A 25,427-nucleotide genomic window follows, 5' to 3' on the forward strand; every position below is an offset into this window, starting at 1 on the left:
CTAAGAGAAGACAAATGCCAGCCCAGGCTACTGTATTCTGCAAAACTCTCAATGAACACAGATGGAGAAACCAAGATATTTCATGACAAAACCAAATTTACACAATATCTTTCTACAAATCCAGCCCTACAAAGGACAATAAATGGTAAAGCCCAACAGAAGGAGGCAAGTTACACCCTAGAAAAAGCAAGAAGTTAAACTTCTTTCAACTAACCAAAAAGAAGATAGCCACACAAACATAATTCCACCTCTAACAACAAAAATCAGAGGAAACAACAATCACTATTCCTTAATCTCTCTTAACATCAATGGTTTCAATTCCCCAATAAAAAGACATAGACTAAGAGAATAGATATGTAAAGAGGACCCAGGATTTTGCTGTATATAGGAAACACACCTCAGTGAGAAAGACAGACATTACCTCAGAGTAAAAGGCTGGAAAACAATTTTCCAAGCAAATGGTCCCAAGAAACAAGTTGGAGTAGCCATTCTAATATTAAATAAAATCAACTTTCAAGCAAAAGTTATTAAAAAAAAATAAGGTCGGACAATTCGTATTCATCAAAGAAAAAATCCACCAAGATGAACTCTCAATCCTGAATATCTATGCTCCAAATGCAAGGGCACCTACATTCGTAAAAGAAACCTTACTAAACTCAAAGCACACATTGCACCTCACACAATAATAGTGGCGATTTCAACACCCCACTCTCATCAATGGACAGATCATGGAAACAAAAACTAAACAGAGACATAGAGAAACTAACAGAAGGTATGAACTAAATGGATTTAACAGATATTTATAGAACATTTCATCCTCAAACCAAAGAATATACCTCACTCTTAGCACCTCATGGTACTTTCTCCAGGATTAACCATATAATTGATCACAAAACAGGCCTCAACAGATACAAGAAGATACTTAGCAGTGCTGAGAGGAAAACTTAGCTCTGAGTGCTTTCAAAAATCTGATGACTTTCTGAATTTCCTCAGATTCTGTTGTTATGTCTCCCATTTCATTTCTGATTTTGTTAATTTCGATGCTCTCTCTGTGCTCTGTGGTTTGTTTTGCTAAGGGTTTATCTATCTTGTTGATTTTCTCAAAGAACCAGCCTTTGGTTCTGTTGACTCTTTCTATGGTCCCTTTTTTTCTTACTTGGTTGATTTCAGCTCTGAGTTTGATTATTTCCTGCCTTCTACTCCTCCTGGGTGTATTTGTTTCTTTTTTGTTCTAGAGCTTTTAGGTGTGCTCCTGCTGACTGGCTTTCAGCTTAGGTCTGTCTTATAAACCCACCATTATATTTTCAATACTCTTACATGCATTTTAAAATCAATATTGTATTTCTAAAATTCATACATTTTAACTTCTATTCTCCCACCAATATTATAGTATTTCGTTGTGTAGAGATAAGCATGTGTTTATGATCATACAGAAAATGTTAGGATTATTTTGGCCCTACTTTGAATAATGCTTAATGATCATTTACGTCAGTGTGCTCTAATGATCTTACCATTATGACCTTATTTAACCTGAAGTACCACTTCAAGGACAGAGCTCTAAATATTATCACACTGAATCAGCAGCTGCAATGTGCAGCTTTGTAGTAAACCATTCAGTCCATTACAATCTAATGTGATTTCATTTCCAATGAGTAGAAAAATTCCTCCTTGGCTTCATTGTAAACATGCTTTCCTGTATGTGAAAGTTCAGGAAATATTTTCTACCAGTGTTTGGATTTTATTACATTTACTTCTTACTGTTTTCAAATACAGACACACCAATAATATATGGTACATAATAACTTCACCTGGACTGCTCTTTAGTGGAAAAAATAATGTCTTGAGATACAAACATTAAACAAAAACAAATTACATTAAAAGAAATTACATTACAATAACATTAAAAAAACAAAATTATCTTTTAATATTGTAGCTTTTTATATACTCAAACGCTCTTTTCTGATATTATTTTGTAGAGATATTATTTATTTTTTGGTGTATTCTTAAAGTTCTAGTGTTTTCTGTCTGTCTGTTTGTTTTAAAGATAGTTGCTCTGCAAAATAATTATGTTTGATTCAGTTTTATGAATCATTAATCTTTTGGGGGCTAAGCCATTCAGCATCCAGCAGTTTTTAAGAGTTTATTTTAATTATGTTTGTGTCTGTGCAAGTGGTAAATCTCATCAGCTGACAAAAAGGGGCGGGAAGGGAAAAGACGAGAGACGGCTAAGACTGAGTTAGGAGTGGAGAAATTAGCCAGTCTTACTGATTGAGACTTCCAAGCAGCCACATTATGGATGAGCAGCCACGTTGTGGACGAGCAGCTACATTGTAGGCAAAAAAAAAAAACAAACAAAACTTTGAAGAAAGAGTCAGAAAGCCCAGAGTGCATGCCTATATTTTGACCAGGATAAATGGATGGAATATTAATAAAAGAAAGAAAGAAAATTATGCTTTTCTTAGTAACAGAAAAAAGTACACAAATCCAAAGTGCTATGTGACTGAAGCTCTGGGAGTCTCTGCTCTGACAGGGGGCGCTTTTGCAAAGGATGGCTACATATTTCATCTAGGGGCTAATTTGTTCTTAATTTGTCTGTGGGAGAATATTTCTTGAGAGTTAACTCCTAGCCAACTGATCTACATGTCCAGAGGATTAACTCTTAAAAAGAGAAGATAATGATATTTTCTATTTTTAGTAATTTAGACTGTGAACTCATCACTCTGGGGCAGGCGTAAAACTTAGATCCTCCTCTTTTGGCCACAAGGAATTATTTTTGACTAATGGACCTCAGCAAAGCCCAGATATCATAAACATTTCATATAGAAATCTAAATCTGAAAGAGGTACTTCTTTTCTAGTGAGATCAGGAAAACAGGAGGTGGCAATCCATCCTAGATGTATACAAGACTTCTAATCCTAGCCACATCACTTTCTCAAGAGTTCAGACCATAAGGTCATCGAGGAACCAGATGAGGGACCAAACCCGTAAATACTTAAAATATTTTTCATATCCACATATAAAATTTCTGGTTTGTGGCCAAGGGCACTGATCAAGATCTCCTATCCCTAAACTGCCTGCTGGGTTCTATTTGTAGAGATCAGCAGCTGTCTCTGAAGATAACCTTTCTGATGTAACCCTGACTGCTGTTAGGGAATTTGGGTGAGGCCTGATCTGGCTTCTTCCCGTTGAGTGAGGTCATTTCCTGTGGTAGTTGTTACATCTCTCTAGCAAGCCTATCTAAAGAAGAAAGATGCTTGGATACGTAGTCTCATTTGTGTAACAAACAAATGTACTTAGGAAAGGCGCAACTGAGGGACCGCACATAGGTTGTGATAGATAGCACTGTCTGACTATGGATTGACTGTGAACAGAAAGGCAAGAAGGTAAGTCCATACAGTGCCATGATGAATAGACTGCAATTAATGTCATAATAGCCTCGAACTATTTCCACCACAAAATGCAAAGATGCTATTCCAAAGATGATTTGTTGGAAGGATAGTGTTTGGCACTATCTAATTTTGAAATACAATCAAAGGAAATATAAGCAGAAGTATCAAGAATATGTACACAACATTTTATCGACTCTTAGGAAGAGCATGAGAACCCCTTCATTAACTTGGCCAGTTGAAGGTCTCTCCACAGAGACCAGCTGGGCACAGAATACACCTCTGGATCCTTTAAACTTTTATTTAGTTCTCTGTTTCCTCGGTTGTGCAATCTGGTGGGATAATTCAGTGTCACTGGCCATTTCATTTTTCTCGCAGGGGAGTTTACCTGTTAGACAGAGGACCAGGGAAGCACTGAGTCTGGCTTTTTGTCATTTCAGGTACTGCCACTGTGCTATCTCTCTCTTTCACCTTTGGTTCCATTGGAACAGGATCCCAGATCTCAAACCCTTTCCTACCATCAGAGACTGCCCCTGTAAAGAGCACTGTTCCTCAGGCTAGAGGTAAACGTCTCTAAAGCGCGTTTCTGGAACACAGTTCTCTACACTCACTGCTCATGAGTTTTATGTCACTGTGATTTCATTGCATCAAAGTGAAGATGTTTATGGATCATGAATTCATCCTCCTAGATTTTACTGCTCACCCCATCTCAGACTCATAACTATTTTGACTGCGTCTCTGCTCTGCACATCACTTACATCAATGTCAACAAACACGCTGTGCATTTTACTCTTTTGTGCGTCTCTATAGCACGGTGGTTCTCAACCTGTGGGTCAGGACCCCTTTGGGAGTCCATCAACCCTCTCACAGTTGTTACCTAATACCATTGGAAAGCACTGATATTTATATTATGATTTATAACACCAACAAAATTATAGTTATGAAGTAGCAATGAAAATAATTTTGGGGTTGGTGGGTCACCAAAACATGAGGAACTGTGTAAAGGGTCTGTATTAGGAAGTGTGAAAAACACTGATTTAGCATTTTGAAATAGGGTCCTACTTAGTTAGCTAAGTTGGACTTTAATTTACAATCCTCCTGCCTCAGCCTCCAGAGTTTCTAGGAATATACCACCACATCTGCTGACTGTTTTACATTTTTCTATCATTTTCTCTTTAGTGTTTCCACTCTCTGCCACTAATCCAATTACTGAAACCAAAACTGTTGGCTTTGTCCTTAACATTGTCACTAATTCAAAGTTCCTACATCTGGTTTATCAACTTGGAAAGACTATAGAATCTAGTCTGAACCCATCTACCTCTCACTAGTTTTATTGAAGTGCAGATCATCATTGCTCACCTAGGCAATAGGCAATATCTTCCATGATCTCCCACCTTCCTCCCTTGTGCTCTGTAATGAACGAAAGCTCCCCAATAATCTGAATAGATATGGAAAGAGGTGACATCATTGTTCAAAAGCTGCTTAATCAGAGTTAAAACAGAAATTGTACATGTTTTTATGATGAGCATGGCTTTATTCAGTGTTTCGGTAGCCTCAGTCTCCAAATTCATTTCTTCCTGCTTCCTGCTTCCTCAAACCTAGTATATTTTCCCCCTGGAAGGTTTTTTTTTTTCAACGTTATGATCTTTGCACTTGCTTTGGCTGAGGACTAGAAAATCTGTAAGGTTCCAACAAACTAGATTTCAGAAAGCATTTGCATTTTATTTTGTGAAGAAAATTTGGGATAAGGAATTTTTGGAAACTAAAGATATATTTGTACATTATTCACACTTATAGAAATTCATCACTTGGTTAGATTAGAAGTGTGAATGTATATCTCAAAAAAGAGGTACAAATGGTAAAAGCGTGTTTTAAACATTGAACTATATGGGCTTACAGACATGAGCACTGTATAATGTATCTATATGACCAATACAGTTGACCAGTGGGCTGCATGGAAGATCAAAAGATGATCTATAGTCTACATGGCAAAAGGGAAGAAGATAAAACGTGAATGGGCCCAGATACTACCTCAAGCACGTGTGGCTGTTAACTATGTACATCAGTTCAGAGAGTAGATAGCAGCCAAGTGGTACTATGTATTTTTTAAGCTACTGAGTATGAAGTACTTAGGTAGCTTGGGGAGAAGGTTAGGGCATTTGAGAGATGTAAAAGCATCACACGTGGAAGTCACCACAGTGGACAACACTTGATAGATACTCAAAGTCTTCAGCAAGATAAGTAGTTGAACTGAAGTGAGAGTGGTCACAGTAAAAAATTTGCTTATATAATTATTGATCCATTAAGGAAAGATATCGGGGATCATGGTAGTCAGTGTTTCTCTCTACCTGAGGAGTAAGTGTGAAAACAAAACAAAAACCTACAATGAACTATATGATGTTCTACAGTAATGAATATGAAAGTCAGTTGTATCTTTCAATGTAAACGGATGAGCAATAAACAAAATGAAATATGTGAGAATAAGCATATGTGTTCACACACACACACACACACACACACACACACACACACACACAGTGTCAAAGATCTGCCAGTCAGAGAGAGTCTGGCAGCTTCTTCCCAGCAGCAGTGACACATAATATCCCAGTTCTAGTTTCTAAATCAGCTTTTCGTTTGCAAGAATCAGGGATCCTTAAGGAAATGGGTAATTCAGAGCCAGGTAAAAGAAAATAGAAAATGATTCTAGAATATACTGTTGTTCAAAGAAGGATAGAAGATGTCAGTGATTGGTAAATATCAAACCAGTTTGGCAACACTGAAGCATTTATATGAAGGATAAATTATGTACAGTTATGTGTACAACTTTATGCAAGATAAGTTAGAATCAGGACAGGTCTGAAAATAATTAATGCCCAACATGGCACTTTTCATAAAAGTTTGTCTACAATGAGCTAAGTTATGGAGTTAATTATAATTCTTATATTTATAAAAGGACAAAAAAGATAAAGAAGCAAATAACTTTATAGTGAGAAAGGCAGGTAGAGTTATTAGTGAAGTTAAAGTTAATGTGCAAGTAAGATAAAACTCAAAGATCTGTCAATATTGTGTGCTCTGTTGTCACGGTAACAAAGCAGTTCCATAGGATGGCATTTTCTCAGACCACTCATTGACGAATTCAAACTGAATTCTACAAACAAAACTGTAAAGAATCCCTCTCCCCTAAAAGGTTTACAGATTAAAGAGTTTGCGGGAAGGAGCATTAAATCCTGAATCTGCATCCTGAGATGAACTTTTTGATTGATTGGAGGGTGTTATTGGATTAAGGAACAGCCCTCAAAAGGACTTGTGGTTTGCATCTTGGCACTGTGTCAAAGAGTCCCATAAGCATTCTGAGTATCATGGCTTTATTGTTGATATCTATTCACAGGAAATACTGAAGTATTTCCAATAGATGGGGCCTGGTGTTGGTAACTTTCTCTCACTGTTTGGGAAACATGCCACTTGTTACTTTGATTCAACTTTTTTTTACTCATTTGATGTTTAAAAAAATTACTAGCAACAATGAATCACTAATTTCAGCTAAACACTGGTCTGGACTCTAGGAGAGTTGGACTGTTGGTATTGAGTTCTAGGTCTGCTGTGTGCCTGCTCATCTCTTGTTAACATCTTATAATCCTGGCACTATTTCATTAGGTTGTTGTTTTTTCCTAATGGTATTCTCATTTCGCCTGTGATTTGTCAATCATGTCTGGAAGAGTGAAGTTATCTCTATTACAGTAAATCCAAAAAGATTCATAAGACTAAAAATAAATACTTGTGGGATTTATAAAGATTTATTGACATTCAAATTGGAGTTAGCTGAGATAACATTGAGAAGGGAAACAAATTATTAGGAATCCACACTCAGAAAAACTCAAGATAGTCGAACATGTCTGTCAAATGATAAAACTGTATGTCCAAACAGAATTACGAGTTTTGGAATTGTATATGGCATCTGACCATGAAACTATTGGTGTGTCTGTGTCTCTGTCTGTGCATGTGCATACATACATACACACATGTACATATACCACACACATGCACACACACACACACATATATATATAAAATATTGAGAAATTAGCAAGATTTTAATGTGTACCATGCATATATATATGCACACATATACTAAATATACAATATATATATATATGTATATATATATATATCCAGCTTACAATTCATTCTTAAATCAAGACTTACGAGAGATAATAAACAACTTTTCAATTCCCTGAAGGCCGGGCAGTTATTAGTTAAAATAAATCTGCTGGCCTACTGGCCTACACCTAGTTATAAATAGCAGTAAGACATGAGAACACCCAGAATGCCAAATGGGCCTTCTAAATATAACTCACCCTTCCTCCAAAGACTTTGAGAAGAATGCAATCTTTTGTGAAAACATGGCCTTTATAAAGAGCACACGGAGGCTAAGGTCAGCAACTGTTAGACCAAGAAAACATTTGAAATATTCCCTTCGTCTGCGAACCCATATTTTGGAGGCATAAAAACTGAAGCCCGACTAAATTAATTATTTTACCCAGTATCAAATCATACACAAGCAATAATAACACGTAAGCCTGTGTCCTGTCCTCCACTGAACGTGACATAAGCTAGAAGGCAAGAACTATTCATTGCCATGGTACTCAGGGATGAGGTAGGTCCCGTTCTCTACCACTTGTCCCTCTTGCCACTTTTGGAGGATGATAATTATAATCTGCCAGGCTCAGCTGTCACCAGTTTTCTAAATTGTTCTGCCTTGTACAAGTCACTCCAGAAATGCTACCTCCATCTTGAAAACAGATAAAACTTGTTTTTTTCTGTGAATAACTCTGCCTGGTGTTTGCTGACTGAGCTGCTGCACAGCACGAAGTACAGAAACATCTTCCGGCAAATGTGCCGAGAGAAAGGTAGTAAGCTGGGCTGCAGAGATGACATGCTGAGGAGAGAAGAGGGAGAGAAGAAAACAGCAATTTAACGTGGCTTCAAAGATGAATATTTAGCTAGAAATTCATCAGTACAGCACAACACATTTCAATTAAAATTGCAAAGAAATTTCTGTTATTGGCTTTAACACAGAAATAGAGAGACGACGATGTCCCAGAATCTGCATGCATGTCTATCTTAAAAGTTTCTGAAAAGCTCCCTTGAAAACATGATGCTCAATCTGCACAATAAAGCCAAGATTGTCATGCAGTCTTGTAATGCAGCTATAACGAGGCTTGGGTACTTCTGGATAGCTCAGTAGATAAAAAGCTTGCTCCCACACCAGAAAGTCTAAGTTCCATCCCTGGAACCCAAATTCCTGAAAGCTGTCACCTGACGTCCATATGAGCATTGTGATAGTAGGAATATAATTTCCACACTCCTCAATAAATCAAAAAAGAACAATGATAGATGGATGGATGGATGGATGGATGGGTGGGTGGGTGGATGGATGGATGGATAAATAGAAGAGAAATATGATGTATACATACATACATGATTGAAAGATGATAGATAGATAGATAGATAGATAGATAGATAGATAGATAGATAGATAGGGAAGACAGAGGCAGGAGAATTGCAAATGTAAGGGCTGTAGTCTACCAAAAGTGTACAAGTCCATCCTAGAAAATCCACTGAATTCCTGACTCAAAATAATTACTAAAAAGAAATCCTATAGCTATGGATCAGTAATAGATTTCTGACCTAACATGTACAAATCCTTATATTTAATCACCAGTACTGCAAAAAATATGGAGATATATAGTCAAGTGATTGTGACAATCTGTGAAACATCACTGTTCAGTCAGTTGTTAGTTTAACAAAGTTCGTGTTTTATTTGTTAATTATTCCTCTTTTCAACATAAATCTTCTTAGATTACTAATATAATGTGAATCTTACCTTTCAAGTATTTTGTTTAGTGAAGGCTCTCATTTGAAAGTGTCTTTCGAGCTGAACACAGACCTGCAATCCCAGGACTTGGGAGGTAAAGGCAGGAACAGGGTGGGTTCAATGTCAACTTCTGCTATGCTGTGGTCACAGAGCAGCTGGGCTGGACTACACCTAATTCTGTAGGAAGAAGGAAGGGAAAGAGGAAGTGAGACGCAAAGGTTAGACAGAGAGCAATGGAGAGTCTATAGATTTACATGTCACTATCTGATATAGTGGATGCATTCTCAAGGCCCATATTAATGCTTTTTTACTTATTTTTAATATTCTGTTAATTTTAACTAGTTTAAATAATTCTGCTATTCTTCAGCAAATACTCTTCACCCTCTTTCTTTCACACTTAGACAAGGCACTAGAGTTCAGGAAGGCTAATATATAGAAAAAGAAAGACTATGTTGTGTGCGTATGTCATTAATAAGGATTTTAGAAACAGTAATATTCCAATATACAGTGAAGTGAAGCAATTCATCATAGTCTTGAGTGATGAGGGGGTTCATAACACTGTATGTAAAGCAGCATCTGCAAAGCACATAATTGGCAGGGATTATATACATATTTAATATATGCTAAATGCAGTCATAGAAAGTGTTAGTTTCAACTGAAAAAGGCACGTTGATATGTATAAGCACAATTTCAACTGGAATATTCAGATATCACACAAAAAGTACTTGCTTGCACCAGAAGAGCTCATATTGATGTATGAAATGTGTGTGGTTTTAGTTAATGCATTTCCACTCATTCAGGAAAGAAAAAAATGTAGCATTGTGATGTCATGGCATGCCATTCTTAGATTTAAAACTGCTGTTCCTCTCCCATTTACCAAATATTGCCATCTGCTTATTTATCCTAGTTAAAACTCCAGACACAGTCCAAGTTTCTCATTCCAGAGCCAGCAATTTCAATCCACTATGGTGGATACTAATCATGTCCTCTGTAGCAGACACTTCTTCTCAGCGTGCCTTGCTTTCTGAACCTTGCCTCGGGGCTGGCAGCTCCACCTCAGACAGAGTGATAGAGACAGGCCTAGTTCTTGACAGCAGAGATCTAGTGAAACATTTCTCTGAAGAATAGACTAAAATTCTTTAACAGCCGTAGCAGGAGCAAAATTTTGAAGACAAAGTATATATTTAGTTAGCTATAATTCAAAACATGTAAATGTCATAAGCATCATATTTGCATGAGCTAACGAACGAAAGAGGTCCTTTCTGTCTAATTCTCTTTCAGTTACATTCTCTACAAATCAATCCTTATTGCCTGACTCTATTCATTCTTCATTGTTTCATTTTCCTTTTCCTTTTTCAAGCCTTTCTTAGTCACAGAAGATTTGACTTTTGGAGGTTCCAAACAACATGTACCAAATACAGCAAATATCATTTATAAGTAATTGTGCTGGCTAGTTCCATGTCAACTAGAAACAAGCTAGTCACTGGATACAGAGGAGTTGAGACTGAGAAATGCCTCCGAAAGATTGGGCTGTAGACAAACCTGTAGGGCATTTTCTTTGATGACTGATGGAGGATTGGTCAGCCCATTTTGTATAAGGCCACTCTTGGCTGGAAATCCATGATTCTAAAAGAGAGCAGGCTGAACAAATCATGTGGAACAAACCAGTAAGCACTACCCCTCAATGGTCTGTGTATCAATTCCTGCTTCCGTTCCTGCCATGTTTGATTTCCTGTTGTGGCTTTCATCAGTGAAGAACTACAATGTGGACATATAAACCATTTCATCACCAACTTGCTTTTTAGTGACTTTTTTTTTTTTTATCACTGCAATAGAAACCGTAACTAAGACTAACTAACTCTACATGAGAACTGGCAGGCACCCCATTAGATGAACCGCATCAATATTAGTGTTGAAATTATTAAACATTTTCTCACTTTCTCATATTTTGTTTAAATTTTGAAAACATTTTCTCAGGTATGATTTAATTTTCTCATAGATCCTTCTCAAAATCATAGTTACTGTTAATTATGTTTTTAGTTCCTTGAAGCTAAACAACCTTCATGACAACCCATCTTGATTATAAAGAGCATCCAAAATGCATATATATATACATATATATATATATATGTATATATATATATATATTTAGACCAGAAATGTGGGGTTTGGAGTAAGAAGGTTTTATAAACTAAACATAAAAAATCAAAGAGGACATAGTGGTTCTAATTAACATTAACATTAGTCAAATGACACGATTGAAAATTCACATTCCGTAATGATTTAAATAGATGATCAGTTTGTGAAATACTGGGTGGAAATGGCTACATATTCATAAAGAAATATTGAAGGCAAGCTCTAAATATAAAATAAAATAAGCTTAGTTTAGCATGCCCCAAAAGTATTATTAGAAAAGTATCCCTATCCAATAAATTTGATCTTTTTTGACTCCTTTTGTGATTTTAAAGATGGAAAAGTAAATTAATAAATTAATTTTTTCAAATGTGTCAGTGTCACAACATACTTTTCTATTTTAAGACCATATATTATCATTTCTTTATTTATCGTATAAGTATGTATAACATGGATGCCAGAGGATACCTTGTCAAATACTTTCTGTCCCTCCATCACATGGAACTCGGGAATGCAGCTCAGGTAAGACAGCAGACTTCCTGGCAACTGCCCTAAAGCAGCAAACCATCCTTCTAGCCCCTGGTTTTCTAAAGCTAAGCATTGATCAGAAATACATACTGGGAAACACTTTAACTTAATGTGAAAGTATGCGATTTAAAAGCATCTGTACTTCTTAAAATAACACAGAGCTGGTGAAGGAAGTAAGACCATTATTTAGAAAGATATACATAAGGAGGACCATTGCTAGCCTTGGGCTCTAAAAGCAGTTATGGTTTTGAAGTGGGTAGATCCAGGCTTCCATCCTTAGTGTTTTACTGACTGTCTAAGATACTAGTGAAGTCAGTTAACAGAGCCTTCTGCTTCCGTTTCTGCATTTGTAATGCACAATAAATATTACCTAGAGATAAACCAGCAGTATTTCTGCTGCTAATTAACCCCCTCAGCAGTAATATTACAGGGATCGTATCACAGGTCTTTGGATGATTGAATAAATGATATAGAAATCTCTAACAGGAGTATAAAATAAATCACTAGAAGTAGTCAACTCTGTTATCCAAAAGACATTGGAAACAAGCCATTTGCGAGATGACTGCTGTCCCAGAGGTGCAGCTGAGACAAGACTGTCCATCTGGATGAAAGATTCTCCATCAATGATAGTTCTTGCTCTTGTCATTTCTCCCTTTACCTAACTGAGGTGTCTTCATATGTGTTGAACCTATAAGCCACATACATTCATTTGCAACATTAGTCAAAAGTATGTATTAAAAGTAAGAATCTTAGAAACAGATAACTGTTGGTAAAAAGAACTTAATTCAGACTGCTACGGATTGGCCAGAGCCTCCTGTGGCTGAGGTTACTGTTTAAATCCTGTTGTAAGCGGGAGCTCACTAAAGCAAGCATCCATGAATAATAGTGCATGTGTTGCTAGAGAAAAGGTAATTTAAGAAATTAATGAAAGAGGGCATGATCATCCCCTTCTAAGCTATCTGGCAAGATTGCCTGTAGAAATTCAGAAAAAATGATATGAGTATGGTTTAAGAAAGTAAAAAGAAAAACAACATAGAAATTATCACCAGGAATAAGGAGAAAGGAGGAAGTATTCGGTGAGCAAAAGTGTTTATGAGTACTCTTGAAGCCACTGCATACTTAAATAGACTGAAAATACTTTCCAAAATAGATAGGGCTTCTGGTTTTGCTAACAGTTGCAAACTACATTCTCTTATTTTAAACTTTTGATTGGCTAAACATTATGAGGACATTAAGACAATTAAATAGTAATGTAATCAACCAATTTAAGAACTTGTAAAAACAAGATAAAATATATTCACAAAAGCAAAAGATAGGCTTACATTTATACTAATGGTGGGTAAGGTAAGGTGGGGAAACTCTTGCCCACGTTGATCAAATCAAACCAGTGACATGTTACTTTACCAAGAACCCACACACTGTCACCACCAAGTACTCAAACTGTATTCGACAGGTCACTGAGAGAGCATTAATTTTACCGCGACTTGTTCTTGGAGTGCATTTATTTTCATTAGTTCACGTGGTAAAAGAGGGAGTCCCATGAAACACTGTTGTCAAGTATCAAAATACTTGGTTGTTTCTAGTAAATACCTGTGCAGTGTAGACTGGTCAGATTTATGAGAATACAGGTGGAATTAATAACAATTTTAGGTTGTATAATAGAAAATAAAACTATTTGAAAATTTCTCCTAACTATATGCCCAGTGAAGCAATATACACCAAAAGAGCTATGCTCACTATCGTGTGTGCATGCACATGTGTGCCTACAAGAACCAAAGTTCCGCTCGTGACCCGAGGCAGATGGTAGAGACATTAGCAGCCGGGTGGAAAGCATTTGCTTGTGCTTTCCAGTCCCCCATTGTAAAAAACTTTACAGTTGTCAGAAAAGGCTGTTAAAATTCTCTCCATTTTTGGAAACCAAAAAGAAAACTCTTGATGAGGACAGATTTTCCTCATGTGACTGGATGGAGGCAGCATATTGTAATAGATCGAGTGCAGACTCAGATTTAAGAAGCCAGATGTCCCTTATTACGCCAGACATTTATAAAAGCCGGAGTTACAAATGTAAAACTGTGCAGAATTTCTGTCATCATTTTCTTTTGCTTTTGAAAACATATTTCCTTTCCAATACAAATGTTTATGTAAATATGTATTAGGTTTATTGGTATCCTTCAGGGAATTAATAAATACTTATATTTGACCGGTTCTTTCATTTTTCACATGGTAAATGTTAGCAGATTTGTTCCACGTAAATGAAAGCTCTTTAGAGTTTTTGACCACCATTCGTAACACAGGGAAGTCTTAGAAAACACCAATGTAATGTATATTGAGTACTAAGCACACAGGAAACTACACGTGATTTCATTATTTTAATATTTGAGAATTGTTGCCTTTGAATTTGGGAGTGGAGCAAGACACATTTTTTCTGTTTCTGACATTTAAATCTCATTTTAAAAACTGCATTGTTCACGCCAGAGTCCTCAGTGTATGCTGGAGGCCATCTCTCCATCCTCCTTCCAAGCCTGCGACTCCCATTTCATGTGTCCCATTTACAGAAGTAAAATTAGCATGTTCTTCAGTCACCATTTGGCTCATGACTCAATGTCACTATAAAAATCATCTAAGCAGCTTCATAGGCTCAGTTTCTTCGAGGATACCCCGATGTGGAAAGCTTCAGTATAAGCTAGGAAGCGTAAGTACATGTATGCGATTGTGCAGCTCTTGAAACCTAACTAAACCTGTAATTTCTGCTAGCGCAAAGTCTGGTTTCTGTCTGTTTAAAGTCGCACTATGATATTAGAAGAAATAAAGGGAATCAACTATGAACGTCCCCAAACCACTCATATTGTTAGTTCAGAAAGTCCCCTTACATTTAATGCTTCCCGAGGACAACCTGATCACTTCCTTTACGCTGAGAGGGAGGGACCTTGCTCAAGGTAGGAGAGCATAATTATTACTCTTTTCATAAATGGTGACTGAATTGCGTTAAATATCATTTTTTGAAATTTAAACTTTAAAATTTAATCTATTATTTGGTAGCTCAATATTTAAAAATAAAATATCTTCCTCCCCCTACTCCAGATTTTAATTAAGATAACTATATATTTGCATAACTGGTTATAGAAATGTACCATATTCTATGTCTATATACAATAAGTCATCATTAATGTCTGAAAAATTCTAAACATAGCAACACAAATAGGAACTAAAGGCCATTATTACTGTATTTTCAAGGGTTTTCTCTTTATTCTATACAGTCAGAATGAATGCTAATTGCTCCTCTGCTAAACCTCTGTCAGTGGCTGGAATTTACTTGATGATGTTGTCTTCTTTCCTTCTTTCTTTCCTTCCCGTTTCTAGATATTGTTAGTTATAACTTCCGGTGACAATTCTACAGAATTGCATAGCAAAAGTTTGTTCTCTGTGAGGTGATATGGTATTTGTAAAAGACATCTCTGGATCTATAGTAGCTGAATCAATATACAGACCCATGCCCAAATACTTGATTTGGGTGAGGGAAGGCATTGTGTATGGGAAAACATGCACTTTGGGGAACCTAAGAGTAATAACAAAACTAATAATGGGAAGACATGCGTAGAATTCAAACCAGCTATGTATTCTGTCCATACATGTAACTCATTTCTTCTGCCTTGCATATGTTTATCTTGTGCGATCTGTAAGTCATTTTCTTTTATCATAAATCTATTGTTTATCCAAATGAAGTATTTTTAAATATTAATTTTAATAGCTAAGATAATTATTAAGATGAGAACTGTAACGAAATACCTAATGTTTAGTTTACAACTTATTTTAGATGTATAGTCTACACATAAGTCTAATAAAGGAATACAAAAGTATTTAAGAGGATAGACTTCTACAAGAATAGTGCTTTTGCATCAGTTCTCACTGTCATAGACTTAATTCAAGTCCGCTCTGTGGACAACCAGTTGAGGACAATTGCCACACACCTTTATAGTTTCCATACCCCTGTTTGTCCCAACATATGCACATTAGCCAAGAGTGAACTAAATGAGAGTTCAAAGCTGTCAGTTCTGTTCACAGTGATACGCTTTCCAGTGTCTTCTGTGTCTTATCATTCATACCTTCTGTTGGAAATATAACCAATTATCTGCTTCATTCTGATACAGAAGATTTTCTTAAACTCAGCAATAGACCCACATATCATAACAGTCTGCAGAGAAAAGGAGTAATAGGAAGAAGACAAGGAGCTTGTTCTATAAAATAAGACCTGCGTTTAAGCAATGGTCTGCATATCATTTAGTGGTCATTTAAAATATGAGACATTTTAAACTGAAAATGAGGTATTGATTCTTTTATCTTACTATTTTCTTTTTCCAGATGATGAATAATAACAGTTGTGTTCTTTCTTTTAAGTCACGCTTGGAAATTTTATTTTAAACAACACTCACTGAGAATAGAAACTATAAAATGTGTAATTCTATCGCTCCATTTTTCCTTAAATTACCTATAGGTATATTCAGCAGGCTGATATTTTTATTTCACTTCTGAACCTTCAGGGAAATGTAGAAACTAAACATGTTGCTAATGCTGCAATAGCTAAAGACAATTTTCTTGTAACTAATAAAATTTAATTATTGCAAGGTCAAAACATTATTACTGACTCAGAAACAGCCTCGTAAGGATGTAAAAGGAGTGTGTTAGGAATTTATGAACCTACATTCCAAAAATTTAAGTAACAAGGTAAAGATGGTCAGAAGGTTGACTTGCACTCTCCTCTGCATAACTGGAATCATTCAGGTTAGAGTGGGTTCATTTTTAGGATTTGTTCACTTGCCACGATCAGGAAGCAGGGACAGTTTCTGTGGCTGCTGCTGAAAAGGAATTCACAATATCTATATTTTGATTTAAGACTGACGCTGTGCAAGAAACTATGTTAGAAATGCACATTGTAAAAATTATAGCAAAACGCGTTTTCTTATGTTTTAGTTAGCAAACAAATGAAAGGTCTGATTTTTGACATTCTAATGCATACTGCACTTGGTTTTCCTCACATCCTAACCTCCTCATTCCTCTCACTCCCGCTTTCTCTCCTATTCATTCCACAATTGAGAGAGTATATGGAACATTTCTTCCAGTTCATTAAGAAGTTCTCAACTTGTCATAGCTCGCTATCTATCTAGAAAGAGAGGTCACCATAAAGCTGTCAGTGCTTTGTACAGACAAAATCCTGACTTACAAAGTGTTGTCAGAAGCTGGGGAAAGTGATAAAAGAGAAGATGAGTTTGGCTGAATTCTGAGGGCTCACTCTGTTTCACCAAGCAGATTTATTTGGAAACTGCATTCCAGGGGCAACAGATTTGAGCAAATACACCATCACAGATCTCTGCAAAACACTGTGCTATGTTCTCCAGTACACCAAGCATGGCAGTGCGTGGTGAAGTAAAATCTGAAGAAGCAGGAGCCATTCCGCTTTAAAAGGAATTCTAATTCTTAGGATTTATAGACTATGGGTGAGGCTTTGGACAGTTTTCAGAATGGCCTATGATTGTTCTGGCAGCAGCATTTAAAATAGACTGTAAATGTAAGTGATTAAAAAAAATCACTATTTATTGTGAAATAATTGGATATTGATTTCAAGGGTGAGAGATAAACAAAAATGCACTAAACATGGTGTATAGTGTTATCGCAAATGGATAATGGTACAGGAGATGGTATTAAAGAAAATCAATAGCATGTCGCAAAAGAAAGGGAGGGAGGGAGGGAGGGAGGGAAGGAAAGAAAGGAAGGTAGGAAGGAAAACAATTTACCAGCAAAGAAAGACAACACTGAGAATAAAGTTTAGGAGAGTTTTGAGAAACATATATCTTTTTAGGAAAGAAAGGTGGAGTCATCACGGAAAACAGACAATCTTTGATGTGTAGTCTGGAAAGGTCTGAGTCCTTCCCAAGGATCAGATCACAGGCAAGAGTCACCTAGAGGTGAACAAGAGAATCTGTGCAGCTCTGAGGCAGACTAATAATAGTCAGAAACGGCTAGGTGAGCCAACTGGCACAATTGTGTGCCTTTTTCTGGTAACAGCCACCTGGTAATGAGATCAAAGAAAGTGTGCTAGGCTGTTTTCTCAGCGTGAAGCAAAGGTAGGAAGGCAGTGATCAGAATAGAGCAAGGAGACTTCCTGGCGCTTACATGAAGAGGCATGAAGCAGTGCGCAGCTGAGTCCCATGGTACCGCACCTAGGAGACTGAAGTACAAGGTGCTGAAGGAATTAAAGGCAGGCTCCACGTGAAGGAACTCATTCACAAAGTGTGAGACGAAAGGAAGGTAGAGGCGACTGGACAGAGTAGAGGATTTCCAAATCCGAAGAAATAAAGTAACCTTGAGTAACTATCATTACCATCTAGTCACTTGAAGTACATTAATTATCACATTATCCAGTGCACTTCTTTACTAATTAATAACTAAGAACAAAATGGTTAAAGCTTTCTCTGCAATTCACTCCATGACTGAATGAACAGCAGAGCAACATCTGCACTCCAAAGTCTTCACCTTGGTGGAAGAAAATGTGTGGCATAGGCAGGCGATAAAGAGAAAGATTGGCCCATGGTTGTATACTTCTTAGTGAGCAGGCTCTGGTGCTTTACACCTGCAGCTAATTATCATAATTCCACGTAGTATAAGAGAAAATACACCTCCTCGTAACCAGAAAGCTAAAAGAGGAAGAGGAGGACCCAGAGTTCCAAAACTCTCTTCAAGGTTATGCTTTTAATGGTGCAACTCACTTCCATGAGATCTTGCCATGTCTGGTAGTAACATGGACTGGGTCTAAATGACCGTGAGATAGATCTCATACTGGTAATCTGTTATGTGTGGTTTAACCTTACTGACAGAGCCCTCTGGGAATGTATACAGCTTTCTTCTCCCAGATACACAGTGTCCTCTAGAATTCCCTATCACACAGCAGGCTGGCCCACTAGCTTTTTGGCATGGAGCAAGGAAGACAGCAAACATCTAATGACAATTAAATACGTTTTGAGTATATGTTTTTAGAGCTGACCATTTGGTATCCTAAAATCAGAGGGTTCCTCCCTAGGAAAGACTAATTCTCCATCTCCTGGAGGTCATCAGTGACCTGTAGCTCTTCATAGAGGAGTAGAAATGGTGAGAGTTTCCCTTCCTGTGTTGGTGTTTCAACTGGTTTTGCCATTGTTCAGGTTGTGATTAGGCATCCGTATTGAGTGGAGCTTTTTCTGTCATATACATAGAAGATATTATCCTACTGCAGAGGGGGTGCCCTGGTGCTCTGGCTCTTCAAGTCTTTGTGTCCACTCTTCCACCATGTCCCCTCAGTGCAGATCTTGGTGATGTCTGTTGATCTCTCAGTTGGAGCGAGACACCCCAAATCAGTTCTCTGCATTTGACCAATTGGGACATTCTGCAGGGATCCCCATATTCTGTAAAAGTAAATCTCTTTGATTAGGGGTGAAAGTTACATATATTAAGGAATAATAAATGGACTCAGTTTGTATTTATATGTAAATATAACAACACTTAGTATTGTTATATAATAATAATAATATAGAAAAACATGAAGTTGAGAATGAACAAGTGGGGCATTGTAAGAGTCAGAGGGAGAGATAGAAATGATATAAATAGAATACATTTATTGAAATTAAAAATGAACTTAATTTAATTAAAAAGGTCTCCATAATGACAGCTAGAAGATATACCATCTCAATAGAGGTTACTATTATCTAACAGTATAAAAATGTCCATGTGGGGACTGGAAGGAAGACGTTCATCCAGTGAGAGATTGCTCTGCTCTGCCTGGCAGTCTCCCAGTCTGCAACTCTAGCATGGCTGATTCAGCACAGTCTCCCTAGTTGTTCCTCCAGGTGTTGGAAGCTCCTTACATCATGTCACTTCTGCTCATTCTTCCAACTAACCACTCCGACAGTTTCTGATGGGTGTTGACAGTGACCATTTTATAATGGGCTGCTATCCATTTGTTTTGCTTTCTGTTGTTATTTCAATCTACCTTCTATTTGCTCTTTCTTCTCTATTTTTGCTTGCTACATACTTAATAAGCTCACTCGCTTGAAACCAAAGTACATCTGTGTTAGATAATTTTCCATATAGACTTCTCCAACATATGGGCCTTTAGGGAACATTCATTACCTTAACTGTATCATTATTCAATTTTATGTATCAAGGATTGTGCTGGGGAACACACAATAAATTAAAGGGAACCTTTAATTTATTTTGCTCATTTGTATTTCAAGAAGTATATCAGTCATCTAAAGCTATTACCGCCTCCAGAACACAAGAGTCCTCAACCTGGACTACAGCAGTATTGATCAGCAGTGTTTGGAATTCCTGATGTAGGTGATACAGTATTGATCTGCAGTGTTTGAATTCCTGATGTAGGTGATACAGTATTGATCAGCAGTGTTTGGAATTCCTGATGTAGGTGATGTTAGGACACAAACTCTGAGTCCATTTCTCAGATAGTCTTAGCCTTTCTGTAATTAGTGCACTTCCTGACTGCTCACTTGTGGACTGGATCACTTCACTCAACCCCTGCTTATTTCCAATTCAGTCCGATAGCAGAAATTTAACATATAATTTTAAAATAAAGTTCTCCATATCAGTCATGTATAAAGCTGTGGCATATGGGCTAAATCTGGCCCTATGCCCTTCTCATGACACTCTTACTGCGTTGGTTAAATGTATTGTTTGTGTCTCTTTTAGACTCTAAGTCAACATTGCCTAGTTGGAGTGGAGATCAAAGTACTGGATACTGAGTCCTGAGCACAAGAGGGTCCTGCTTTCCTTTGTTAAAGGTCTTACTTTTACATTTCATAGTCCTGGGGTGAAAAGTAGGACATCGTACACACCAAATATATGTTCTACCACAGGGCTATAACTCTAGCCCATTAGAATTTTGATTTTTTTAAAATAACTTATATTGTTTTGTAATTATAATATAATTACACCATTTTCCCTCAGAGTTCTTCCCTCCAACTCCTCATAAGTCATCTAGTGTTCTCTCTCTCTCTCTCTCTCTCTCTCTCTCTCTCTCTCTCTCTCTCTAAATTCATGGCCTCTTTTCTTTAATTGTTACATATATATACAAGAATGTATTAATACAACCTGTAACAGGCTGTACAGTGTTACCTATATGTATACTATCTTAGTGTTACCTATATGTATACTATCTTAGTGTTACCTATATGTATATTATCTTAGTGTTACCTATATGTATATTATCTTAGTTTTACCTATATGTATATTATCTTAGTGTTACCTATATGTATATTATCTTAGGACCAGACACTTGATTTTGGATAGCCAGTTTAAATAATCTTCCCTGGAAAAGACTATTTCTCCTACTCTTAGCACTGCCCAGCTGCCAATAATTCTTTGTCTAGGGTTGAGGCCCATGAACTTTCCCCTTTCTATATTACCATATCCATTGGTGTCCTTGTTGTTCAGGTCCTGTTTAGGAATTTGCTGTGGTTTGAATAAGAACGGCTTCCTAGGTTCATATATTTGAATGTTTAATCACCAGTGAATGGAACAATTTGAAATTATTAGAGATTGGGAGATGTGACCTTGTTGGAGGAAGTGTGTCCCTGGCTTTGAGTTTTCACAAGCCAGCACCAAACTCAGTGTCTCTTCTCTCTAACTATAGATCAGGATATAGATTTCTCAGCTGCTTCTCTAGTACCATGTCTACCAGCATGCCACCATGTTCCCCTCTCTAATAATAATGAAATAACCCCTCAAACTGTAAGCAAGCCTTAAATTAAATGTTTTCTTTATAAGAGTGACTTTAGTCATGGTGTCTCTTAACAGCAATAAAACAGTGACTAAAACATGAAGCCATGTTGATGAGACTTCATTGAAATATAACTTTTATGATGTTTCTAGTAAACTTATCTTACACCAAACTTTATGCTTCCTTGGCTTCTACAACCCAACTCCCAGTCTCTTCAGTAGTGATCCTTGAGCCTTAAGTTTAGGAATTGGGTTGTGTTTGTGTCAACTGAGACTGGGTACCAGAATGTCTTTGCATTTTGATTGCTTTTGTTTTTCTGTAATGGCATACATTTGTTGCAAAAGGAAATTTCTACAATAAGTCATGAATTATATTTATCTATGAGTGTAAGAGTAAACATTTAGAATGCAGTTAAGAATTATGCTGGTTTAGTAGAGCCGAAGTTAGAGAGGTGTTGGTTACTGTGGGGGTGTGTGTACGACTATCGCATCCTTAGGGTATTTCTGCCATGCTGGTCATTCATAATGGTTTTACAAACGTTTCAGACAAGAATCAAAACACTACTTCTAACAATTGTTTCCTGTTCATTTTTAAGCCATTCATTAATCTCACTGTGTTAAACATTCAGCATTGACTCCCATTGCACTCACCTGTTTACTTTTCTTTCTCTTGTAGTCCCTGCTATGTGGATATTTGTTAGCAATGACTGATGTGGAAACTACGTATGCAGATTTTATTGCCTCAGGAAGAACAGGTAGAAGAAATGCAATACATGATATCCTGGTTTCCTCTGCAAGTGGCAACAGCAATGAATTAGCCTTGAAATTAGCAGGTCTTGATATCAACAAGACAGGTAAGTCATCCAATGTACACCTTTCCAGGAACATGGAATGATTTGGCATTTTCCTACCCAAGATTAGGGCACAAAAACAAAAAAACAAACAACAAAAAAATAACAAACAAACAAACAAAACCAGCCACAACCAAAAATGCTTCCTTTGAAATTAAATGACACAAGTAAAAACAGTTCAGGCAAAATGAAAGTCTGGTTAGTTCCCCAATCCCACCATTTTTCAATGACTTCTCACTCAAAAAGTAAAACCATAATCCAAAAAATTCAGTATCTACAAAACTTTCAAATTACTTATGGAAAAACCTTAACCGAGTTAGGACTCCTACCACGGATAACACTGGCTACCTCCCCCATTTCATACATACTTACAAAGATTCACAATTGAGTCAGGAAGGCCTCAAAGAATCATTTCAAAAGAGGTACCCTAGAACCATTTTTATTGAGACTGATAATCAAAAAGTTTGTTATAAAAGTGGTTCCTTGTTATAGTGGTCTTTAAATTTTTGAGATTGGGTGGTTTTGTGGGAAAAAAAATGTGTTTGATCACCTGGCATTACTAGTGAAAAAGAAGAATACCTTAATACATTAAAATATTTGATAGTCTCTATTTTGAGTATTAAAATAAGTTCTTTAGTAGTTCCTCCAGCCATAGCTTCTTCAAGTTTATTAAGAAGACTAGCACAAAATAATGATTAAATATGAAAAAGAATTCATAATCAAGGAACCACAGTGTTATACACATAAGATCTCACTATTTTCTGACTCTATTTGGGACATTCAGTATGGCTTTACTCTAAGAGTATATTGTGAAAGTCTTCAGATTGTTGAGAAATGAGTAAGGTTATGTATGTGATTTTTAAAAGACAGAATTTTTTTTCAATTACTAAAAGTCAGTAGTCATAGAAACTATTTTAATTTTAGATTAATGACAAATGTTGACCACATGGCTTTGGGCTGCACAGACCTGCATATTCTAGGGCCCGTTGTTTCTCCACCATTATTGTATACACTTAATTCTCAATGCCCTTTGAAGAAAGACTAGAGGACATTATTTCGTTTTACTGTCATGAAATGAGTAAATACATTTTTCTTCTGGTATAGAAATCTTGCTGATTTCTTTTAATAGATTTATATTTTAATCTTACATAAATATTCAATTTTAAGTGATTGCATGAATTTCAAGAAGTCTTAAAATTTGAGTCATAGAGTAGTTTCCTCTGTTTTGCCTGTTAATGAGAACTGCTAGCTTTAAGACCGTTTTTATACAAGAGAAAATATTAGATTACCATAGGTAATTTCAGTAATACTGATATTTATATTCATAAATATAAAAAGTGAAATATTGCATTAAATACAATTTAATTATATAATTTGGAAAAAATCAAATACATTGCTGGTTATAGTGTATCTTGTTTTCTAAAGAACTCTGGATTCTATTTACAGTGATCTAAGCCCGTGTAAATTTTTTAGTTTCTCTTCAAATCATGAAGTCTAGAACTAGGCAAACTGTTAACATCACTGACTTTACCATTCTCCATGCACAGAACAAATAATAATAATCAATATGAATATCTAAACTACAAAATGTGCATACCTAAAAGCAAACTTAATACACATATGTCCATTTTCTTACAATACATATTCAGCAACATCATTCTCTTTCATTAGTTTACAAACATCATTTAACCACATCTCTCTTTGCAATGTGATGTTAAATTCTAAGAAGAGTCCTCAAGCACCAGGAGGCTCCAATCCTCATGGGAGTTGGGTTTCTCATTTGGTATTTATACAATCACTTTCATCCTGCAGTATTCTACTGTCTGTCATCTGCCTAGATATGACTCTCTTCAGTTGGTTCCCATAATGGACTCCTTACTCTATGCTTGAATATACCCTCACATCTGGGCCTTCTGCACATCTTGAAGGCTTCTCCAGGACTCTAGTAATAAAAAACTAGTGTATGAAAAATCATAAGTATTGTCTAATTATGGTTTGATAAAACTATGTTTAAAGATAAATTTCCTAAAATACTTAGAATTACTGGAGTTTAATGAATGAGGTATTTAGTTTGTAAATTCTAAGACTAGAGGATAGATGGAAACCAAAATGACTCCATGAGTGAACACGCTTGCTGCACAGACCTGATGATTATCATTCCATCCCAGATCCCTCAGTAAGAGGAAAAAACTTACTTCTCAAAGTTGTTCTCTGACTGCCACATGCATGCTGTGTCGAGTGTGTTCCAGGAAACAGAAAGATACTCAGATGCATGTATGCATGTGCATTCATGCACACATACATACATACACGTACACACACATATACACACACACACTTACACGCACACACATACACACACTCACACACGCACACATATACACACACACATACACACAAACACACACTAAATTCATACATTCATTAAAAATAATAAATAATAGGGCCAAGCATGATAATGTGCAATTCTAATTGTAGCTCTTTAGAGACGAAATAAAAGGTTGAGAAGTTAGAGGTCAACCAGGACTACATAGTACACACTGTTTCAAGCAAAAAAAGATAATCTTTTTTTTAGTATTATATACAGATGAGGGCAGCATGGCCAGTCCACCTACCTTTACCCACTTAATTATAATACATTTTCAGAAACTATGAGCATGAATATGAATATGAAACTATGAGTTACTGCAACACTACAAAATATTTTGTCTGACAAGTCATATTGGTTGCAGTAGCCAAATGACAAATGTGGACATCTGGAGGACTGCCCAGAGTTTGCACATATGTTAATTGCCCCAAGATAGAGTGAAAATATTGTTGAATTTTAGTATTTGTGAAGGCACTGACTGAGATCACAGTGGGTATAATGAATGAGGGACATTTGACTGACACTGC

The 25,427-nt window shown here is 36.5% G+C and overlaps 1 protein-coding gene across 4 annotated transcripts in view; it reads left to right on the forward strand.

Moving 5' to 3' along the window:
- The window catches only part of Pkia (cAMP-dependent protein kinase inhibitor alpha), an 80,915-nt gene that overhangs the window by 51,630 nt on the left and 3,858 nt on the right, over positions 1-25,427 (forward strand). For 2 of the 4 annotated variants that reach the window (XM_032898629.1, XM_032898632.1), the window contains exons 3-4: positions 3,827-3,949; positions 22,358-22,535. In XM_032898629.1, the coding sequence (XP_032754520.1) occupies positions 22,385-22,535 (151 nt within the window). In that variant the 5' untranslated portion in view covers positions 3,827-3,949; positions 22,358-22,384. Of the gene's footprint in view, positions 1-3,826; positions 3,950-14,567; positions 14,615-22,357; positions 22,536-25,427 lie in introns of those variants that run through there. The other 2 variants (XM_032898628.1, XM_032898630.1) reach the window with 2 other exon arrangements.

Source organism: Rattus rattus, chromosome 3 (genome assembly GCF_011064425.1).
Source record: "Rattus rattus isolate New Zealand chromosome 3, Rrattus_CSIRO_v1, whole genome shotgun sequence".
NCBI lineage: Eukaryota > Metazoa > Chordata > Mammalia > Rodentia > Muridae > Rattus > Rattus rattus.